At 41.0% G+C, this 24,067-nt stretch overlaps 1 protein-coding gene across 2 annotated transcripts in view; it reads left to right on the top strand.

Annotated features, from left to right (window-relative positions):
* The first annotated feature begins 4,902 nt into the window (after positions 1–4,902).
* RAB6A (RAB6A, member RAS oncogene family) overlaps positions 4,903–24,067 on the top strand; it is a 69,634-nt gene continuing 50,469 nt past the window's right edge. The window contains exon 1 of one of the 2 annotated variants that reach the window (XM_028115993.2): positions 4,903–5,457. In XM_028115993.2, the coding sequence (XP_027971794.1) occupies positions 5,388–5,457 (70 nt within the window). In that variant the 5' untranslated portion in view covers positions 4,903–5,387. The remainder of the gene's footprint in view (positions 5,458–24,067) is intronic. The other variant, XM_028115992.2, reaches the window with a different exon arrangement.

The raw sequence follows: 24,067 nt of genomic DNA, 5'->3' as shown, positions 1-24,067 counted from the left end.
TTGAGGTTTTACCATCTTCTCCTCCACCTTGATTGAATAACCTTTATACTTCTCCCATGGCACATCTTTGTAGGTCAGGGTATTTGGAAAACTGACGTGATGCTTCCCTCCTCCTCTTTCTTTTTTCGTCTTTTAAAAATGAGACTTGCTTAAACATACCTTGTTTTAATTGTGTTCATTTAATTGGTCACCTTGAATTATTGAGCATTTGTCATTTTTATGCTTTCTATATTGATCCACTACTATTTTTAGCAGTGATGATTATAATAACCTGCAGAATGGGTTAGAAGGGCTTCATGTTTGATGGAACTTGAATTCCTGCCAGAGCTATTATTTGCTTCAAATATAAGCAATATGATTCCAATCCTTTTACCTGGGCAGTTTTCTCCTTCTATTGATTTCCTGCCTCTCTAAGAGTAATAAATCCTTTTTGGGGAGTAGTAAACAGAAAAAGGCAGTTCCAGTTTGATAACTATTACTATATTATGTATACACACACACAGTATTGAGTAACTAACGTTCAGGGAATTGTGTGAGATGTTTAAAGAGATCTAAAGATGAGAATGTCAGATGCTTTCAGCGGCAAGTAACAATGACAGAGACATATGAAGACATTATTAAGTACAAAGGTATTTATTATTTTGCTAAAAACAAATCCAGAGGAAGGCCATTTCCAGGATTGGTACAGTGGCTCAATGGTGTATTTTAGCTTTGCCATCATCAACGGGTTGGCTTTTTCTTAAGGATTATATGTCAGTATTCATAAGATGCCTTAGCTCTAGATACCATGTCCTTATATAACCACATCTGATGGTGGAAGAATGGCAGTTTTCCCTCATCTACCTCTTTTCATCAGGGAAGAAACTTTATCTCAGAAGTCTCTGGCACATTTCCTTCTGACTCAAATCAAGTTGGGTGTCTTTAGCTTAGGTGAAGGGAAGCTAGAAAATTATCTGTCATTTCCAATATATATTGTGGAGATGTGTGTGTGGGGGTGTGTTGTGTGTGTGTTGTTAGATAGGCAACCAACAGTGTCTGACACGGAATAAGATGAAATCTCAGTCCTCCCTAAAGAAGCTTGTGTCTCTCTGGGTAGAACAACAAGCTATAACCATATTACAATTTCTGTGGGGTAGCTTCCTGGAAATCTCATGGGCTTCAAATTAACAATCCCTTTTAAATTGGTTAACGAAAACTGTTCTAGATACTTTTGATTTGGAGTTGCCAAAGCTGTCCTCTCTCAATTTTTAGTCACAAGTCTGTTCTGAGCATCTTTTTCATAAGTGGTGTTAAGAAATGTATCAATTTACATAATGTGATTTTAAGTGATGTTCTCTTTCTCCAAAATGCTCTTACCCTTCCATCTTCACATGCCCACATCTCATTCATCCTTTGATGAAAGCTAAAAAATAATGCCTCCCATTTATTTCATTTGTTCAGCAAGTATCTGTTGCATGCTCACTATGTCAAGGACTCTGCAATTGTTGGAGATACAAAACATGAGCTCTGACCTCATGGAGCTTACAGTCAGGTGGGGAACACTGACAATTAACAATAACAATTAAGTGATGAGGAAGAATAAGGTACAAGCAGAGGACAGGCAGGGGTATTGACACTATCGGTGGGGATAGAAGCAGACAGACAGAGAAGTCTCCTTGAAGACTTTTTAAAGATGATACCTAGGAATGAGTAGGAATTGGAGAGAGAAAGGGAGGGGAAAGTGTTCAAGGTAAAGAGAATAGTGTATAGGAAACCACGGAAGTGAAAGTGCTTTTGAAAAAGGCCTCTTTAACTCCTCCTTCCCCTAAGTAATTTCTCCATTTGTTGAACCCTAGAGCATTTAATATACACTTTTTAGACCATTAGATCTCTGAAGGCAAAACATGACTTATACAGAATACTGGGTAAATGTGAGTGAGGCTATATCTGTGTCAATGAAAAATGCTAGCTTAAAACATTAAAATATCTGAGGTAAGAGGTGGATTATACCACACTTCTCTTCAAAATGATAGGAAAAGCATCACCTGTCTAAGTGACTACAGAGACCAAAGCAACAGGGAGGAATTGATTCATAAAGTTCTGGAGGAAGTACAAAGTAATTATAGCTCCAATCCTCAGATGTTACTTTAAAAGCTATTTCAGGAAATATAATGAAAACCTGGTATACATCAGGTTTTTACTTATGTTTACAAGAGGTTTTCTTTTTAAATATTCTCTTGGTATGGGCTGCTCTTTGTATGTGGCAGGGTTTTGAGTTACTGGTGGGGAGGGCCTAATCAGACCTGACAAGCTACTTTTAAAATAAAAAATTAAGGGACAGCTGGGTGACTCAGTTGGTTAAGTGACTGCCTTTGGCTTGGATCATGATCCCAGGGTCCTGGGATTGAGTCCCACATGGGGCTCCTTGCTCAGCGGGGAGCCTGCTTCTCCCTCTGCTGCTCCCCCTCCTTGTGCTCTTTCTTGCTCTGTCAAATAAATAAATAAAATACTAAAAAAAAACCCACACATACACACAAATGTCCATGTCATGACTCAGGTTTTTACCATTTTATTTCATTTCTTGTTTATTTTTTTCTTTTTGTTCATTTTAAATACATGTTCCAAAATCCTTTTGCTACTTGGTTGAGAGGAAACAGAAGTGAGTAAATTTTGATAGAGAAGGAGGTTTGGGGATATAACTATTGTCTTGATAGGCTAGAATGGATAGTATTTTAAGCTTTCATGAGAAAGCTCCCTTTAATTTATTCCTCTCCTTAATTCTAGTTCCGCAATTCATCCCTGGGTTTGAGAAGGCACTTGCTTGATCCTGCCATTTCTATAGCTAAGTAAATAATAACTCCCAGATAATAAGCACATGTATATCAATGTGTTGTGTGAATGGTAAGACACTATACACAAATGTAAGGATTTATTTTATCATTAACTTGGGAGTTTTTTTTGTTTTTGTTTTTTTTGTTTTTGAGAGAGAGAGCGGGAGCTTGGGCTCATGAGCAGGGGGGAAGGGCAGAAGGAGAGGGAGAAAGAATCCCAAGCAGGCCTCATGCCCAGTGCAGAGCCTGAAGCTGACTGATCCCACAACCCTAAGATCATGAACGGAGCTGAAATCAGGAGTCAGATGTTTAACCAATTGAGCCACCCAAGCACCCCAGAAGTATTTTTGACAGTTTTTTTTAAGTAATCTCTACTCCTAACATGGGGCTTTAACTCACAACCCTGAGATCAAGAGTCACATGCTCTACCAACTGAGCCAGCCAGGTTGTCACCCCCCACTTTTTATTGATACTAGTTTTTTGAAGGGTCCTCCTCAAGGACAGACTTACTTTTTTGGATGCTGTCCCATAGTATGGTGAGGTGTGGATGCCGAATTCTCTAATTTGGTGATTCTTAATCTTTTATTTATCTTTTATTAATATAGTTTATTTTTAAAAAGTTTTAGATTTTAAATTTTCTGTAAATTTTACTTTAAATTTTAAATTTACAGAAAAATTGAGTCCGCACATAACCTCTTCTTCCCCAGTTACCTTTATTACTAATGTTAGTATGATACATTTGTTACAATTAATGAACCAATATTGATACACTATAATTACTAATGTCCATATTGATTCAGGTTTTGTTTTTTTTTCCTAAAGTCTTTTTTCTCTTCTAGGATCCCATTCAGCTTAAAACCGACACTGAGTTTTCATGTTTGTATCTACATTACACTTAGTTGCCATGTCTCCTTCGGTTCCTCTTGGCTGTGACATAACCTTCATTTTTTGGGTCATAAACTAGGTTAAAAATCTGATGAAAGTATGGATCCTCTTCACAGAAAAATGCACATGCTTCAGATGTCTAATTTAAGGGAGGTCCACTGATAAGAGATTCAGAAGCCCCACTCTAGGAGGAAAAGGTGATCTTTAAAATATCCTCTCCCCCCACATTTGGGCTCAAGGTCAGGCGTCTACCTCTACTTTGTTGTGTGACCTTTTTGCATAGCTACTTGGGCCTCAGTTTCACCATCTGTGAAATGAAGGGTTTGGTTTACATGATGTCTAAATCCTTTTCTTGCACAGTGGAAGATGGGCGTCACCTACAATTGTCTACATCAGAGTAACAAAGGCTGATAACCTAGAAAGATCAGATCAGGGAAGTGGATGGGCTTATCCAATAAAGAGGTTGCCGAGGTTCAATGGGGGAAAAGACAAAACCTAGGTTCCACTTTATGGCTTTGTGGATTTTCTAAGTCATTTCCTTCCTCTGAGCTTCGATTTCCTCTCTGCAAAAATGTAGGGTAGTTATGAAACTCCTGGGAGCAACAGTGGACAATGTACCTAGTAAGATATCGTGTGAGGAATTATGATAAGAAAAAAGATGGAGTAGGTGGGTTAGTGCACGGGTGAAGGGCGGATATAAGGAGACCGAGAAAAAGAGCTGAGGGCTTTGGAGAAGAGGAACAGCGTACACACCTTAGGGCTATCGGACCACACCCTCACAGTGCCTGGGGTCAATTCAACCTACGTGCCAGCCCCGCCTCCTTCCCCACTCCTTTCCCTTCTCCTCCCCTCTCCTCCGGCTGCGACGTGCCACACTTGGCATGGCAGTCACAGTGCGACACTTTCCGCCGCGCAAGTGCCGCGCGCGCTCTCGCACTGCCACCTCACTGCCATCCCCGCCCGCCCTTGGCTTCCTCCGATTGGTTCTCACGTAAGTGACGCAAGTGCTCCTTATTCCACCCACAGCCCTTCCCAGGGTTCCGCCCCGCCTCCTCCTTGTTTCTCCCGACTCGCGTGGCAACCTAACCTGCCCTGGTCTCTGTTGCGCCGGAGGAGCCGGGAGAGCAAGCTAAACCAGGAAGGCGCCGGCTTGTGGCGCGCACGCGCACGCGCGCACGCACGCACGCACGCCGGCGGCCGGCGAGGGGCACGCTCGCGCCCGGGCTCGCCGCGCGCCGCGCCAGAGGCTCGCGCACTCAGCAGGTTGGGCTGCGGCGGCGGCAGCTGTGGGAGCTGAGGCGCTGCGCGTGAGAGGTCCCAGACGCGTCTGCGGCTCCAGTTCCGCCACCCTCCGCTTCTCTCACCCCAGTCTCGGTGCCGGGTGCTGAGAGGGGAACGGCGCTAGCCTCGGGAACCTCGAGCACACCCCTGGCTGCTTCCGACACCGCCATCCTCCCTTTCCCAGCCGCGGGCCTCGCTTGGTGCTAGGCGACTCTGCGGGGAGGCGGCGGCGACCGCTGCCTGTCTGTAGGGAGGAGTCCTGCCCTGCAGCCTTGCTCCGCCGCCGGGCCCTAGAGGGTCCGAGAAAGCTCGGCACCGGTCCTTCCTCTCGCCTTTTTCGTCAACCGGTTGGAGCAGCGTCGGTCCGAGAGGTTTCTGGGCTGAGGCGGCGGCAGCTCCTCCGGCTCCATCATGTCCGCGGGCGGAGACTTCGGGAATCCGCTGAGGAAATTCAAGCTGGTGTTCCTGGGGGAGCAGAGCGGTGAGTGCGCGGCTCCCCCACTCCTGGCAGCTGGCCTCGGCTTCCCCGCACCGCCCCCAGTGCGGGCCTTCTGTCCGCGAAGGCTGTCTACCCGCCTCGCGTTCGCGCTCCGTGCTAGTCCACAGCCCTGCCTGGTGTTTGCCGACCCCTCTTAGCCACCAGCTCCTTTTCGTCTTGATCAGTCGTTCAGATTTTGATCCTTCCGTCCCCGGTTCCGACGTCTCCTTTTCCCACAGCCCGGGCCTCTCCCGTCGATCTGCCTCTCCCCCCCCCCCCCCCCGCCAGTCCTCACTCCACCCAGCCCCAGCCTGCTGTCCATCCCTTTCTTCCTCTGGTCCCGTCGTCTCACCAACCGTAGCCCCCTTTCTGGAGCCCCACCCTTATTCTTGGCTTTTATCCCAGTTCGTCAGCTCTAAGAAGGCCCACCTCGGGAAGCCCCACTCCGGGGAACCGACCGTCTTCAACCTTGGACAAGGAGGGTGGGGGGATTAGGGCGTTGTTTTCCCTAGAGACTTGGCCTTGGGAAGTGCGGATCTTGTGGGAGGTGGGAAGTCGGGGGGTCGTAGAAATTCTTGGATTGTTTTCACGTGGGTGGGGAATTAGTTTGGGTTATGGAGGGTATATGTCTATTGGAGGCGACTTGAGGATGGAGCGGTTGGGGAGTAAGGGGTGGCGGCGGCAGTGGCGATTTTTGCTTCTTGGGTTAGGCTGTGGCTTATCGGAAAACCTCATTTTCTTATGACTTTGATCCCTGACAATTCTTGTGGCACTGTTGATGCTTTCCCGATCTCTGCCAGATGCTATGTCATGATCGTTTTACTTGGAATTTTTCACATCTCACCTCTCCTTTTTCTCTTTTCAACATGAAGCAGTGTCTAATTTTCTTTATGGTGGTGCAAACAGGAATTATTGAAGAAATGTTAATTATTCCTTTTCTTAGTGTTTTACAATTGTATATTTAGGATTCCTGTGAGAGAAGGCCTGATAATAACGAACATCTTTGTTTTGTAGGATTTCCTTTGGGGCTAGAGAGTAATGGAGTAGAGTAGAATAGATTGATCATCTAGTTATCTTAAATTAGATTTCAGTATGTAATACCGTTTTGGCTAAATGACCCTTTTTGCTTAATATTCCATAGTATGTGATGATTGGAATGATCTTACCTGGTCAGGCTTCTGATGTTGCTTACTTTGTATTATATACAACATCCTAGTTTTGTGATGGTTTTCTCTAAAATCATTTCTTGTGATGATTCCAGTTTTATGCTGAATTATGAAAGTTGGCGCTGGACAATGTAGAGATTATCGTCCTCCTTTGTTTTTCTCACACTTCTCATGACCCTCTTTAAAATTCAGACGTTGAGAGGTTAGTTCTTCCCAAGTCATCAGACACTGAGTTAACTGCTAGGTACCTTAGGTTAGGCTGTAGAGAAGACAATTTCTTTTGATTGGAAAGCAGGTAACTTATAAATTCAGAGCTTTTACTACTGCCTTGAACTGTTTATACTAATATATATGGCATTAAAATAGGTTAACATTAGTTGCAAAATTGCTTCCAGTTGGAGCTGAGAAATCATTTTTCTCTTTTCAATATATAATATTTACATCCTCCCTCCCTACCAAGGAAAAATATAGTCTCTTCTTTGCTTATGAATTTTCCTGAAGCAAGTATAAGCTTGTTTCTTGACGTAACTTGGTAAGACCTATGAGGGTGATCCCAGTCTAGGTATTTTATGGCAATTTCAGGACAATGCCACGCATAAAATATAGTGTATTGGTCATTATTGATAAATAGGATCTAAAGTGCTTATTGTACACTCTAGGGATGTTCTTGCTGGCCTTATGTTATGATGCAGAGCTATTTAGTTTGCATGACAAATCCATTAATCTCTGTCCTAGGAAGATTTTATTTTATTATTATTATTTTTTAAAGATTTTATTTGTTTATTTGATAGAGAGAGAGACACAGCGAGAGAGGGGACAACAAGCAGGGGTAGTGGAAGAGGGAGAAGCAGGCTTCCCGCGGAGCAGGGAGCCCAATGCGAGGCTCCATCCCAGGACCCTGGGACCATGACCTGAGCCAAAGGCAGACGCTTAACGACAGCCACCCAGGTGCCCCTGTCCTAGGAAGATTTTAGTATGAGTAGTGATCATAACTTTAGTATCTGCAGGTTTCCTTTGAATTCTTTGAGTATTTATGTTTTAATTCACATTGCAGAGTTTGGTGGCTTCTCATTTCTTTAAGTCTTGACAACACCCCCCGTCTCCCCCCTCCTGCCCCCCCCGAAGTTATGTTAGATTTTTTTTTTTAATGGACTTTATTTTTTAGAATGAGTTTTAGGTTTAGTGAAAATTGAGAAGATGGTGCAGAGGGTTCCCACACAGCCCCACCCAGTTTCCCCAGCATTCCTCAGTATTCTTAACATCTTACATTAGTATGTTACATTTGTTATAATGAGTGAGCCAATATTGATATGTTGTTATTAACTAAAGTCCATAGTTTATTCAAATTTCCTTAGTTTTTATCTTTTTTGTTGTTTTAGCATTCAATTCAGGATACCACATTACATTTAGTTGTGCCTCTTTAGGCTCCTCTTAGAGGTTTTTTTAAGGATTGTGTTTACATGCTTTTTAACTCTGGAACTGTAAGGTCAATTATCTTTTAAGGCTACTATATTGCCAAGTAATGCCATCTGCTAGCTTTGACAATGAAAGATTGATCTTTGTTTTCATGGGCAGTGTCTGTAGTTTTCTTATGCATTAGTAAAGATCTGTAGAACCCATGTCATCTTGATGTAACTCTTCATGAATTATTTATTTTTAGGTTTTAGAATTCCACAATTCAGCTTTCAAAAACTAATCTGTGGCAAAGCATTTACCACATTTATAATTCTTACATGTGTGTGTGTTTGTGTGTTTGTCTTACAGCAGAATGCAAGTCCCATGAAGATTAAAACTTTATTTTTTTGTTTATTGTATCCCCAGTGCCTAGCATACCAGGCTCATAGTAGGTACTCAGAAATATTTTTGTAAATGAGTGGTGGTTGAATCTACTAGGAACCAAAGCTGGTAGTCTTTATCAGTCTTTGCTGTGGTGGAATCTATGTTTTTACCCTTATGCTATTAATAGTTTAACAATAACATTTTATATTTACATTATTTGATTGTATGCAGGGATACTCTAGATACTAGAGGGGGCAGGGAACCCAATAATTTATAGCTCTTTCCATTTTGCTTAAAAAAATAGAACCAGGATTTTGTACTTTTTTTTTTGAGTTGAGCAAAATTAGTTTTGTTTAAAGATATTGTTAAATTATTTTTTATTACTATAGCACCTAAAAATATGTCAAATGACATTAAAGACGTGTTCAAGGAACTGATTGGGAGTTTAGTAGACTTCTCTTTAGCTTATCAAAAATTAAGGTTCTGTCTTTGTAACAAAGATGAGTTGTTTCAGTATATGAAGCTTTAGACTGCGTTAATGACATCAGTCTTGGTAATCTTTTTACAAATTCTTAGGGTTTCTTTATATTTCAGTAGTATACCTGGTTTAATAAAGGGGTGTTGAAGTATACAGTTGTTTTTTTTTTTAAGATTTTATTTATTTATTAGAGAAAGAGAGAGACAGCGAGAGGGAACACAAGCAGGGAGAGTGGGGGAGGGAGAAGCAGGTTTCCCGCAGAGCAGGGAGTCCTATGTGATGCGGGGCTCCATCCCAGGACTCTGGGCTCATGACCTGAGCCGAAGGCAGACGCTTAATGACTGAGCCACCCAGATGCCCCTGAAGTATATAGTTTAAATCTGAAGTTTCCTTGAGAAGTCTCTTTTGTTGCTACCTCTGGCTACTGTCTTGAAATGCAGAGGCACTTTTAGGAATGCCATTCATGGTTTATAGTAGAAGATATTACTACAAACAAATGTTACAAAATAGGTTTACAAATTAGGAAATGTAATCTCAGGTAGAAGCACATACCTGGCCTAGTACTGTTTTTCACTCTATGGTACCCTTTTTACATCAGTTCTTTTGAATTAAAACATGGTAGGTAGGGAAAATGTGTCTTACCATCAGAAACCAGGAGTACTGAACATTTTAGATTGGCTAGATGAGCGATTTTAACTTTTTCTTCCCAAGATACCGTTACCTGTTATGCTTTTACAAATTGTTGAGGCCCCTAAAGAGCTCTATTTGTATGGTTTATATCAATATTTACTGTATTGAAAGTGAACATTTAAAATTTTTTAATTCATTTAAAAATAATAGTATTAAATCCATTACATGAAAGAACGATTTTCCAAACAAAAATTTAGTGAGAGTGGCATTGCTTTACATATTTACAATCTTTTTTTTTTAAGTTTTGTTTTGTTTTAAGATTTTATTTATTTATTTGACAGAGAGAGAGGGTACAAGCAGGGGGAATGGCAGGGAGAGGGAGAAGCAGGCTCCCACTGAGCAGAGTCCCCAGACCCTGGGACCATGACCTGAGCTGGAGGCAGATGCTTAACTGACTGAGCACCCAGGCGCCCCTGCAGATCTCTTTAATGTCTTTGACTTACTAGAAGACACCCGGATTCTCATAGATCCTTCTACATTCAATCAGTTGTAATATCACATATCATATAGACTCTAGAAACACCACTGTATACTCATGAGAGAATGAGAGTGAAAAAAAGCCAAATTACTTTTTTTTTTTAAGATTTTGTTTATTTATTTGACAGAGAGAGGGTGAGAGCAGGAACACAAGCAGGGTGAGTGGGAGAGGGAGAAGCAGGCCTTGCGCCGAGCAGGGAGCCCGACGTGGGGCTCGATCCCAGAACCCTGGGATCATGACCCGAGCTGAAGGCAGACATTTAATGACTGAGCCACCCAGGCACCCGGCCAAATAACATCTTAGTATTATAAAAATGGTTTGACCCTCCACTGAAGGGTCCTGGGAATCCTGGCAGTCCGTGGACCACACTTTAAGAACTGTTGTTAGGTGATATTAAGCCATTTGTACCATGGAGCTTCATGTTGCAAGTTAGGACAATCAAGAATGTTTTCCATACCTGGTTCTGGAGTCTTAAAACTAAACAGTAGAGCTAGTGATTAAGAGCACATAGTCTGGGTTTTATATTTTAGCACTGGCCGTTGACTTTGGACAGATTTGAGTTCTCTATGCTTCAATTTCCTTATTTATAAAATAAAGGTAATAGGAACTATCATATAGAGTTATTGTGAAGATTAAATTAATAAATGTGAAGCATTTAGAAGAGTGCCTGGCACATGGGAAGTTCTTGGTAACTAGTTTAACAAATTTTTTAAATTTTTATTTTATTTTTTAAAAATATTTTATTTATTTATTTGACAGAGACAGCGAGAGAAGGAACACAAGCAGGGGGAGTGGGAGAGGGAGAAGCAGGCTTCCTGTGAAGCAGGGAGCCCGATGTGGGGCTCAATCCCAGGACCCTGGGATCATGACCTGAGCCGAAGGCAGATGCTTAACGACTGAGCCACTCAGGCGCCCCTAACAAATTTTTTTTAAATAAAATATTTATTCTTTTTTTTCCCCTTAGATTTTATTTGTCAGACAGAGAGAGAGAGCGCACAAGCAGGGGGAGCAGCAGGCTCCCCACTGAGCAAGGAGCCTGACTGCAGACTCCATCCTGGACCCTGGGATCATGACCTGAGCTGAAGGCAGATGCCTAATTGACTTAGCCACCCAGGCGTCCCTAGTTTAACAAATGTTTTTGTAAAACTGCTATGCTGTCAAGTGATTTGGTAGAGCATTAGTTTAAGAAATTTACATCTTATAGGGAAAGAAATATATAATACCTAAAACAATATATGTGATAAATATAGTTACTTAGAAAAATAGAGTTAAAAGGTATAAAGAAGTGATGAGAGCATGGAGTTCCAGGGAAGACACATTATAAATCATTATAAATGACTAACCAATTTTTAGCTGAAATTCTTGAATGAGAGCATTCCAGAGTTGGAGTCAATCTAATCCATTTCTCTTAGGGCTTTAAAACTGGACCACTTTTTCCCCCTCTAATTTTATTTATTAGAAGATTTATTTATTTACTTGAGAGAGAGAAGAGCGAGCACACAAGCACACATGGAGGGGCAGAGGGAGAGTGAGAGAAGCCGACTCCTGGCTGAGTGGGGAGCCTGTCTGTCGCAGGACTTGATCCCATGATCCTGAGATCATGACCTCAGCTAAAATCAAGAGTTGGATGCTCAAAACAACTGAGCCACCCAGGCACCCCTAACTTTATTATTTTCTTAAGATTTTATTTATTTGTTTGAGAGAGAGGGTGTGCTCACGTGCCCAGGAGTTGGGGTGTGGAGGCAGAGAGAGAGGGACAAGCAGATTCCCCACTGAGCAGGGAACCCATGGGCCTCCATCTCAGGACCCTGAGATCATGACCTGAGCCGAAGGCAGACAGTTAACCAACTGAGCCACCCAGATGCCCTCTAACTTTATTTTTAATAGGTAATACAAACATAAAAAGATACATTTAGAAAACTTAACTACCACCCCTGTTCCTGTGACTCCATTCCCCACTCCACCCCCTCCTCCTTTAGTAATTATATAGTTTTCTTGTGTATATTCTGGGATTTCTTTATGCAAACACAAGCAAATATGAATATAATTTCTTATTCTCTCTTACATAAGATGTATCAGACTTACACTCCACACCTTTTTTTGCTTAATATATCATAGGGATCTTTTCATATTATTAGTACATATGAAAACAGCTTTCCCATTCAATTTTTTTGTTTTTTAAATGAAATTAACCCATGCAGAATAGTTTGGACTTCATCTCAAAAACGTGGAGACGGTGTGGGGCTTGATCCCATGACCCAGAGATCATGACCTGAGCTGAAATCAAGAGTTGGATGCTTAATAACTGAGCCACCCAGGCTCCTCCCTCTTTTCCTTTTTCATGGTATAATCCTCTAATCTTCTGGTGAGGTGGGAGAGGGACCTGTTCCACTGTGTGGAACAGTGGAGGAAATGTGAGAGGGTGTCAGTCTACCTTTTAAACAGACTTTTGTTTTTATCACCACCTTTATCCTTATTTCTAGATACACTTGGTGCCAGCAGTTCCTGAGCCATTAAGGGGGTTCTCTGGCACAAATCAGATTTTTTCTCAGCTTTCTCTATTGTCAGTTTAAAATTGTTTTTTATAGAACCTATTAGGTCAATTACCACTTTTCCATTTAGTTTCTACCTTCTAACTTGGATGATTAAGATTTTCTGAGAACCAGTACTTTTAGATGTTTAGAATTGCTTAGGGTTTTCTGTTTCTGTTATTTTTTTCTTTTTAAAGTTTTTGTTATTTTTTAAAGATTTTATTTATTTATTTATTTATTTAAAGATTCATTTATTTGACAGAGAGAGAGACAGCCAGAGAGCGAACACAAGCAGGGGGAGCAGGAGAGGGAGAAGCAGGCTTCCCGCAGAGCAGGGAGCCTGACACGGGGCTCAATTCCAGGACCCTGGGATCATGACCTGAGCCAAAGGTAGACGCTTAGCCAGTGAGCCTCCCAGGCGCCCCTAAAGATTTTATTTCTTTATTTGACAGACAGCAAGTGAGAGAGTACAAGCAGGGGGAGCCACAGAGGGAGAGGGAGAAGCAGGCTCCCTGCTGAGCAGGAAGCTGGATGCAAGGCTCAATCCCAGGACCCTGGGGTCATGACCTGAGCCAAAGGCAGACGCTCAACTGACTGAGCCACCCAGGTGCCCCCCCCTTTTCTTTAAAAAATACATTTTATAAAATTAAAACCAGCTCATTTGTAACCATGTTCATAGTAGCATTCACATTAGTCAAAAGATGGAAGCAACCCAAGTATCCGTTTTTGGATGAATGGATAAACAAAATGTTTTATATACATACAATGAAATATTATTCAGCCTTAAAAAGGAAGGAAATTCTGATACAGGCTACAACATGGGTGAATCTTGATGACATTATGCTGAGTGAAATAAGCCAGTCACTAAAGGATAAATATTGCATGATTCATTCTAAAATTTTTTTTCTTTAAATTAACTTACAATAAGCAGTACTGTTAACCCATCCTGCCCTTGTGAGATTGCATAAAACCATGTCCAGACACCCTAATAGACTTGTCTTTGAGATGAAGTCCAAACTCTTCTGCATGGGTTAATTTTATAGTCCTGCTTCTACCATCCTATGTCTAATCTTATTCCTAGCATTCATTTTTACCCTTTACTGTTACGCTTTGTTATGCTATGTTACAAAAAAGTGTTTTTAATCATCGTTAAGGTGTTACATGCTATGGGGAATGCACGCCTTCCATTCTCAGAATTATAGAAACTTAAAGATCACTTTCCATTTAACAGATGCTCATTGTGTGCCAGGCATGGAGCTAGGTCCTGGGGGACATAGTTGTTAATAAATCAGATATTATCTCTATTCTCTTCTTGCTTACAGTCTAGCAGTAAATTAGGTTTAAATCTTTTACATTGCTCTGTTCCTTCTAATCTCTGTTCTTGAACCTCTCCTCCAGTCCATCGTTTACATTATCAGAATAAACTTTAAATGTAAATCAGAGTAACTTCCTTAAAAACATTGTGTATGTACTTATTTCCACTGAGTTGTACACTTATAAATGGCCAATTTTATGACATGTATAGTTTATCACAGTAAAAATTTTAATTTTCAGAAAACTCAAACCTACTTTTGTAGGTTTATTTGGTTACTTTTAGAATAAAGTCAACCTTGAAAATAAAACAGCCAGTTATTTCACCAGCAAAATGTGTTTATTCAGAATGGCAGATCGGGATAGGCAAGCCATCATAAACCATAGGCAAGTCTGGAGAACAAATGAGAGAAATTCTCATTTATAGAGGAAGGGAAATTGGGAGGGGCTTTTATAAACAAAAAGTCCATTGGAGTAAACTGGGAGTTTGAAAGCGTAGTGACTTGTTGTTGGCTGAGTTGTGACAGTCTTTTATTGGCTGCGCTGTTGTTAGGCAAGGAAGAAGTTTTCCTTCATCCTTCTGGCTTCTCCCTATTGGGAATGCAGGGTAAGTCTCTCTGCAGGGTGGGTCTGCGAAGGGCTATAGTGAATGGTATGGCATGAGAGCACCCCCTTCTGTCCTCCTGACTCCATTTTTTTTTAAACTATTTTATTTTAGGGGCGCCTGGGTGGCTCAGTCGTTGGGTGTCTGTCTGCCTTCGGCTCTGGTCATGGTCCCGGGGTCCTGGGGTCGAGCCCCGCGTCGGGCTCTCTGCTCTGCGGGAAGCCTGCTTCTCCCTCTCCCACTCCCCCTGCTTGTGTTCCCTCTCTCGCTGTGTCTCTCTCTGTCAAATAAAATCTTTAAAAAATAAATAAATAAATACTAAGAACAAATAATGCATTTAAAAAAAACTATTTTATTTTTTTTAAAGATTTTATTTATTTATTTGAGAGAGAGAGCGCACATGAGAGGGGGGAGGGTTAGAGGGAGAAGCAGACTCCCCGCTGAGCAGGGAGCCCGACGCGGGCCTCGATCCAGGGACTCCAGGATCATGACTTGAGCCGAAGGCAGTCGCTTAACCAACTGAGCCACCCAGGCGCCCTCCTGACTCCATTTTAAATGAGGTTTCTGTATTTTTTTCCCCTTTACATTAAGATCTTTCTCTGAAAACCAAGAGCCCAAACCTGAAGGTAACCAGCTAAATAGGTCAAAAGACCAGGGGTCATTAGCTGAAATTTGTTGTAACCAATGGGCTTGTTTCCTGATCTTGTGTAATTGAATTTCTACCTCTCCAGAGGCATTTATCCATGTGCAACAGGTGGTATTTGCTATTGCACAAATGCCTCCTTGTTCAGCAAGTAGGTAATCAGGGACTATGTCATTATCCAAAACTACTTTAGCCAGTGATTCAGGGGATCATTGTTGGGCTGCTATTGCTTTGGCTGTGACTCTCCTAAAGTTGGGGAGAGATTTCTGATGATGCATTCCTTGGCTCTTACTCCATCCTGAGGAGAAAGCTCTACTTAGGTAGGCAAACCTGGAGTCATATAGTCCTCCTTTTTAAGGCAGCTGTGGAGGGCGCCTGGGTGGCTCAGATGGTTAAGCGTCTGCCTTCGGCTCAGGTCATGATCCCAGGGTCCTGGGATCGAGTCCCGCATCGGGCTCCCTGCTCCTTGGGAGTCTGCTTCTCCCTCTGCTTCTCTCTCTCTCTCTCTCTTTCTCTCTCTTTCCCCCTCTTTCTCTCTCTCCCTCTGTCTCTCATGAATAAATAAATAAAATCTTAAAAAAAAAAGGCAGCTGTGGAGGTTTAATGGGGTGAATCAATGTCAGGTTTATGATTTATTATGGATGTTGACAGGGACAGTTAAAAGTCCCAATAAGCACTGACCTCCAGTTGGCCAGCTTTCTAAACATGTGTGTGCCCATGGGAAATGCCATCTACTGTAGACAAAAATGAAACCAGTTGAAGCGCAGAGGACTCCAGCTACAGTATGGTTGTTGATACATGCATTAGCTGGAGTATCCTGATTGACCTTTTCTTTCTTTCTTTCTTTCTTTTTTTTAAGATTTTATTTATTTATTTGACAGAGAGATAGAGAGCACAAGTAGGCAGAGCGGGAGGGAAAGGGAGAAGCAGACTCCCCGCTGAGCAGGGAGCCTAATGTGGGCCTCGATCCCAGATCCCAACCCAAGCTGAAGGCAGACACCCAACCGACTGAGCCACCCAGGTGCCCCATTGGTTGGGATCAGAAGAATTGGGATGACATTCTGTGAGCTACCATCCCATACTAAAGGGGTCTTTTCTAAAAGTCTTGCAAAAAGGAGTTAGCCCATTTGTATTACTCTTGAGTGCAGGGGGGAGATTGGGGAAATTGCCTACAGATAAGACCAAGGAATCTCTGACATCATGAACAGATTGGAGTTTCTGGTGATGGATCCAGCGGTCAGAAAGGTTTCCCCCTTTTGCAGTAGATTGAGGAATATGGGTGAGACCATTGTCTTTCCAAAAAGCGAGAAATAAGGTAAGCAGCAGCAGGAAAAAAGTGTATAGGCCTGGTTCGGTCATCTTGGAAAAGCTGTCTCCTTCATCTGTTATATGCTTCAACTCCTGGAAGTCTTTCAGGACACCAGTTGGTGTGCAGGTCCAGTCAGGCTTTGGTGCGTTCTTTAAATGTGATACATTTAAAGGGTTGGTTAACAGTATCTGATAAGGGCCTTGAAGAAACTCTTTATGGAGATGTCTTTTCCAATAGATGAAATCTCCAGGCTGCAGATTCTGACATCTGATGCTTTCATCATCCAGGACTGCACTGTGGAAAGATTGTCCTACCAAAGTATGATTGTTCTCTATGGATTTGATTATGTTTTTGCAAAACTGAAGTATATTCCCTTTTATCAGCTGTGGATCAAAGGAAGTAGGGGCTAGGTGCATAGGGTATGCTGCTACAAGGAGAACAGATTCTCATTGAACTTACAGAAATACATATATTGTCATGAAAATCAGGAATATTTAAAAGAGTTTCAGAATTCTGAAGGGATCAAGTGGGGGAAAATAGGTAAATGTTTCGGTCCTTGTTGCAAAGATACACTTTACTATGAGATTGCTCTAAGTTATTAGATTACTTAAACAAGAGGAGGGGATAAAAGGGGTCCTTTAAATCTGGAAACAAAACATTAAAGCAGTCAGTGTTCCATTAGAGTTTTAGAAATTCTCAGTGCAGTGTTATGATCTTAAAGTTTTCAAGAACTATATTCTAGAGTATTTACCAAATTCCTTTTTCATGGATCTCTTTGAGGATGAACATTTTTTTGTAAACCATCAGAGTAAAACAATAATTGTAAATGATGAAAGACATTAAAATGGCCACAAAGATCTGGTAAGAGTTCAAATACACATACCAAAAAAAAAAAATTGATGGAATTAACAAGTAAATTTGGCTATTTTTTGTGATGTACATTTTATTTATTTTTAAAGATTTTATTTATTTATTTGTCAGAGAGAGTGCAAACAGGGGAAGCAGCAGGCAGAGGGAGAAGCAGGCTCCCCGCTGAGCAGGGAGCCCAATGTGGGACTCAATCCTTGGACCCTGGGATCATGACCTGAGCTGAAGGCAGGCACTTAATGACTGAGCCACCCAGGCGTCCCTATTTTATTTTTTAAAAAGATTTTATTTATTTGTCAGAGAGAGAGAGTGAGAGCACAAGCAGGGGTAGCTGCCAACAGAGGGACAAGCAGGCTCCCTGCTGAGCAAGAAGCCTGATGTGGAACTCGATCCCAGGACCCCAGGATCATGACCTGAGCCGAAGGAGGCGCAGGCAGAGGCTTAACCGGCTGAGCCACTCAGGTGTCCCTGTGATGTACGTTTTAAAATGATGACTGATAACATTATACTAGAACATAACAGAATTTTAAGAATTTCATATTATTTTTGAAACATGTTAATATATGCCTATATAAATACAGCCTAAAGAAGGCTCAGTATTTTTTTGCTTTTTAAATTTTTTTTATTTTATTTAAATTCAATTAACATGTAGTGTATTATTGGTTTCAAAGGTAGAGTTCAGTCATTCATCAGTTGTATATAACACCCGGTGCTCATCACATCACATTCCCTCCTTAATGTCCATCACCCAATTACCCCATCGCCCCACCCGCCTCCCCTCCAGCAACCTTCAGTTTGTTTCCTATGATTGAGTCTCTTATGGTTTGTCTCCCTCTCTGATTTTACCTTGTTTTATTTTTTCCCTCCCTTCCCCTATGATCTTCTGTTTTGTTTCTTAAATCCCACATGAGTAAAATCATGATGATTGTCTTTCTCTGATTGACTTACTTTGCTTAGCATAATACCCTCTAGTTCTATCCATGTTGTTGCAAATGGCAAGATTTCATTTTCTGGATGGTTGAATAATATTCCATTGTATATGTATACACCACATCTTTATCTATTCATCTGTTGATGGACATCTGGGCTCTTTCCATAGTTTGGCTATTGTGGACATTGCTGCTATAAACAGTGGGGTGCAGGTGCCCCTTCAGATCACTACATTTGTATCTTTGGGCTAAATACCTAGTGAAATTGCTGGGTCATAGGGTAGCTCTATTTTTAACTTTTTGAGGACCCTCCATACTGTTTTCCAGAGTGGCTGTACCAGCTTGGATTCCCACCAGCTGTGCAAGAGGGTTCCCCTTTCTCCACATCCTCACCAACATCTGTCATTTCCTGACTTGTTAGTTTTAGCCATTCTGACCAGTGTGAAGTGGTATCTCATTGAGGTTTTGATTTGTATTTCCCTGATGCCACGTGATTTTGAGCATTTTTTCATGTGTCTGTTGTCCATTTGGATGTCTTCTTTGCAGAAATGTCTGTTCATGTCTTCTGCCCATTTCTTGACTGGATTATTTGTTCTTTGGGTGTTGGGTTAAGTTCTTTATAGACTTTTGGATACTATTCCTTTATCTGATAAGACATTTCCAAATATCTTCTCCCATTCTGTCAGTTGTCTTTTTTGGTTTTGTTGACTGTTTCCTTTGCTGTGCAAAAGTTTTTATCTTGATGAAGTACCAGTAGTTCATTTTTGCCTTTGTTTCCCTTGCCTTTGGAGACATGTCTAGCAAGAAGTGGCTGTGGCCAAGGTCACAGAGGTTGCTGCCTGTGTTCTCCTCTAGGATTCTTTTTTTTTTCCCTGATTTTTTTTATTATGTTAATCACCATACATTACATCATTAGTTTTTGATGTAGTGTTCCATGATTGATTGTTTGCCTATAACACCCAGTGCTCCTTGCAGAACGTGCCCTCTTTAATACCCATCACCAGGCTAACCCATCCCCCCACCCCCCTCCCCTCTAGAACCCTCAGTTTGTTTTTCAGAGTCCATAGTCTTTCATGGTTCGTCTCCCCCTCCGATTTTCCCCCTTCATTCTTCCCCTCCTGCTATCTTCTTCTTCTTCTTCTTTTTTTTAATATATAATGTATTATTTGTTTCAGAGGTACAGGTCTGTGATTTAGCAGTCTTACACAATTCACAGCACTCACCATAGCACATACCCTCTCCAGTGTCTATCACCCAGCCACCCCATCCCTCCCAGTGTCACATTGAGGTCTTTCATCCATTCTGAGTCTATTTTTGTGTGTGGTGTAAGGAAATGGTCCAGTTTCATTCTCCTGCATGTGGCTGTCCAATTTTCCCAACACCATTTGTTGAAGAGACTTTTTTTTTTAAGAGTATTTATTTATTTATTTGCCAGAGAGAGAGAGAGAGAGCAAGTGAATGTAAGCAAGAGAGCACAGCAAAGGGAGCAGCAGGCAGAGGGAGAGGTAGAAGCAGACTCCCCACTGAGCAGGGAGCCCGACAAGGGACTCGATCCCAGGACCTGGGATCATGACCCCGAGCCAAAGGCAGACGCTTAACGAACTGAGCCACCCATACTTCCTGAAGAGACTTTTTTCCCATTGGATATTCTTTCCTGCCTTGTTGAAGATTTGTTGACCATAGAGATGAGGGTCCATTTCTGGGTTCTCTATTCTGTATTGATCTATGTGTCTGTTTTTGTGTCAGTACCATATTGTCTTGATGATTATAGCTTTGTAATAGAACTTGGAATTGTAATGTCACCAATTTTGGTTATCTTTTTCAACATTCCTTTGGCTATTAGGGGTCTTTCCTGGTTCCATACAAATCTCAGGATTATTTGTTACAGCTGTGTGAGGAAAGTTGATGGTATTTTGTTAGGGATTGCTTTGAATGTGTAGATTGTTCTAGGTAGCATAGACATTTTAACAGTATTTTTTCTTCCAATCCATGAAGGCTCAGTATTCTTTCTTTCTTTCTTTCTTTCTTTCTTTCTTTCTTTCTTTCTTTCTTTCTTTCTTTCTTTCTTTTCTTTCTTTTCTTTCTTTTCTTTCTTTTCTTTCTTTTCTTTCTTTTCTTTCTTTTCTTTCTTTCTTTCTTTCTTTCTTTCTTTCTTTCTTTCTTTCTTTCTTTCTTTCTTTCAAGATTTTACTCATTTATTTGAGAGAGAGAGAATGAGAGATAGAGAGCATGAGAGGGAAGAGGGTCAGAGGGAGAAGCAGACTCCCCGCTGAGCAGGGAGGGAGCCCGATGCGGGACTCGATGCGGGACTCGATGCGGGACTCGATCCCGGGACTCCAGGATCACGACCCGAGCCGAAGGCAGTCGCCCAACCAACTGAGCCACCCAGGCGCCCCTCTTTTTTTTTTTTAAACTTAAATATTCTTTTTTTTTTTAAGATTTTATTTATTTATTTCAGAGAGAGAATGAGAGATAGAAAGCACGAGAGGGAAGAGGGTCAGAGGGAGAAGCAGACTCCCTGCTGAAGGCTCAGTATTCTTATTGGCAATGTTTCTTAAGTAATTTAACATATTAAATAAGCCTAATTAGTGTAACATCTCTCTGTATAAGGAGAGAGAACAAATCTTTTGAGATATTCCAAGGACCCTCTGGAAATAGTTAGTTCAAGGTCAAAAAAACTTCACTTAGAATTTAAATTTTGGGAAGTTTGTCAAGAATATTGAAAGATTTGGACACTTTGCTAAAGAGGATCAGAGAAAATTATGAAACTATCTACTTGGCTAAAGTGAAAAAATATTTAAAGGACAAATATAGAAGGTTATATAGCTGCAAAAGCTTTAGTCCTTTTTGAATAGAGAAGTCTTGGTTTTTCTAAGTAATTGAAGATGTGATAAAGACAAAACACAGAATCTCTGTTTCCTAACAGCAAAGAAACTGTTTACAGTTTAAGAACAGACTGATAGGGCGCCTGGGTGGCTCAGTTGGTTAAGCGACTGCCTTTGGCTCAGGTCATGATCCTGGAGTCCCAGGATCGAGTCCCGCATCGGGCTCCCTGCTCAGCAGGGAGTCTGCTTCTCTCTCTGACCCTCTTGGATCTCGTGCGCGCGCTCTCTCTCTCTCTCTCTCTCTCTCTCAAATAAATAAATAAAATCTTTAAAAAAAAAAAAGAACAGACTGATAGTCTAAGAAAATTTTGGTCTTTTTTTTTTTAACAAAAAAAGCCATTCCAATTTTGTACCAATGTACTTTTGATACTACATTTTTTTTTTTTTAAATGGAGCCTAACATGGGGCTTGAACTTGACCCTGAAATCAAGACTTGGGCTGAGATCAAGAGTTGGATGATTGACTGAGCTACCCACGTACCCTAATTTTAAAATTTATTTTTTTATTTTTTTAAGATTTTATTTATTTGAGAGAGAGAATGAGAGATAGAGAGCATGAGAGGGAAGAGGGTCAGAGGGAGAAGCAGACTCCCTGCTGAGCAGGGAGCCTGATGTGGACTTGATCCCGGGACTCCAGGATCATGACCTGAGCCAAAGGCAGTCGCTTAACCAACTGAGCCACCGAGGCACCCTAAAATTTATTTTTAAACAAATGCATTTTGATCTTAGCTTAATTACACATATGATTCCTTTCCCAAGATTTCTTTCCCGTAAACCTTCTATAACTTCCTGTGTCCATTTTAGTTTGTCCCTTATTCTTTGCCTTTCCAAAATAACCAGCTTTACTTTAGGACAAAATCACTTTTGTTTCCCTCAACACAATGCAATTCCATTCCTCATACCTTCTTTTACTGAAAACAGGCATCCTATTTCCCTTCATACTTTTCATATACAGTTGTTTTCTTTCATCTTTATTGTTTTTTAGTAGCTTTACATATATTAATTGGAATTCTTAATTCTTAGAATTCTTAATTCTCAGTGAAAATTAAAACGTAAGCAGTCTGGCAAGTTTATAAATACATTTTGAAATTTCTAGAAATATGCCCTCAGCATGGCATAAAACATGTTTACTAGTAGACCTAAATAGCTTTAGTTTCTCTATAATAAGAAGCCAAAATGGATAATCTATGTTTAGTAATTAATGTTGCAGTATTTTATCATATTTAGAAAATGACCCCAGTAATGTAATGAAATTATATCATTTAATTTAACTTGGCAAAACTATAAAGTTTCGAGTTACCAGGAAACGTTTAGGAAAGCTGCTTTTTTTCCAAAGCATACATACCATATAACAATTGTTTTACATAAAAACTCTTACCCATTTTCATTCATCTGAGTAATTTCATAACCAATTAGGTTTAGGTTACAGAAACTTCATGTGACATTAGTCAAAGTCAGCCATCAAATTTCACAACAAAGATAACATGAACATATTTGACTAATAAACCCAGGTGGAATAAAAGTTGCATGTTTGTATTATATTCAATGTCGATAACTCTGAGACATGTCTGTCTGTCTTAAACCAACAAACTTGTCAAAAAAACAAAAACAACAAAAAACTCCCAATAAACTAAAACTAGATTTTACTTATCAAAGATTATCCCAGATTATATGAACTTGAAAAACTTTTGGGTTAGTTTACTTAATTTTTATAAGCACTTGTTTTTCTTTAAGCCAATTAACATAGAGGTCTTTACAAATTAATTTTGGCAATACCATCCAGAGGTAGAAAAGTCTCATTTGTATATATAGATATACATAAACATACAGATACAGAGATCTTAACAGCTTTTGTTTTAAAAAAGGTCTTAGCCTTGGGGCGCCTGGGTGGCTTGGTCGTTAAGCATCTGCCTTTGGCTCGGGTCTTGATCCCGGTGAGCATCGGGCTCCCTGCTAGGCGGGAAGCCTGCTTCTCCCTCTCCCACTCCCCCTGCTTGTGTTCCCTCTCTCGCTGTGTTTCTCTCTGTCAACTAAATAAATAAAATCTTTAAAAAATAAAAAAATAAATAAAAAAGGTCTTAGCCTTGAGGTGTCTACGTGGCACATTTGGTTGAGAGTCCGACTCTTGGTTTCCGCTGGGATCATGATCTCCAGGTCCTGGGATCGTGCCCTGCATAGAGCTCTGCACTCAGCACTCAGCCCTGAATCTGCTTGTCCTTCTCCCTCCCCATGCTCGGTTGTCTCTCTCTCTCTCTCTCTCTCTCTCTTTTTTTTTTTTTAAGATTTTATTTATTTACCTGACAGAGAGAGATAGCGAGAGAGGGAACACAAGCAGGGGGAGTGGGAGAGGGAGAAGCAGGCTTCCCGCCAAGCAGGGAGCCCGATGTGGGGCTCAATCCCAGGACCCTGGGATCATGATCTGAGCCGAAGGCAGACGCTTAACGACTGAGCCACCCAGGCGCCCCCCACCTCTCAAATAAATAAAATCTTTAAAAAAAAATCTTACCCTTCTTTCAGGTACAAAACTAAAAAGAATAGTTGGATCTAAATTGTGTTTCTGGCAGATGGACTAATCTAAGTTAATCTGCTCAGGTGGTCAAAGTTTTTTTTTTAAATGAAACATTTTTATTTGCAGGCTCTAAGGATCCTTTCAGAGCTGTTTTTGAAGTCATTTTATCTTTTAGATGCTTCTGAATATCAAAGAATGCATTCCATTGTCTCTGAGAGATTTGGGATCTGCTTTTTTAAGAGTGCTCCTTAACATGGATTTATCTAAGAGCTTCTCCCAAATGGCTATTACGTTTCCAAATCATCCAAAAATTTACCCATTTTTTCAGAAAGGCACAAGATGCTGGTCCAAGGACCAGGTGGAATCTATCTTGTCTTTGGATATCTTAACTAGCAACACTATTTCCCAACAGCTGTTTAAAACACTGGAATCACG

This window comes from Eumetopias jubatus, unplaced genomic scaffold (genome assembly GCF_037043125.1).
Source record: "Eumetopias jubatus isolate StellerSeaLion01/CBP00866 unplaced genomic scaffold, mEumJub1_p1.0 scaffold_13, whole genome shotgun sequence".
In the NCBI taxonomy this organism is placed as follows: domain Eukaryota; kingdom Metazoa; phylum Chordata; class Mammalia; order Carnivora; family Otariidae; genus Eumetopias; species Eumetopias jubatus.
This window is presented reverse-complemented; position numbering and strand designations above follow the sequence as displayed.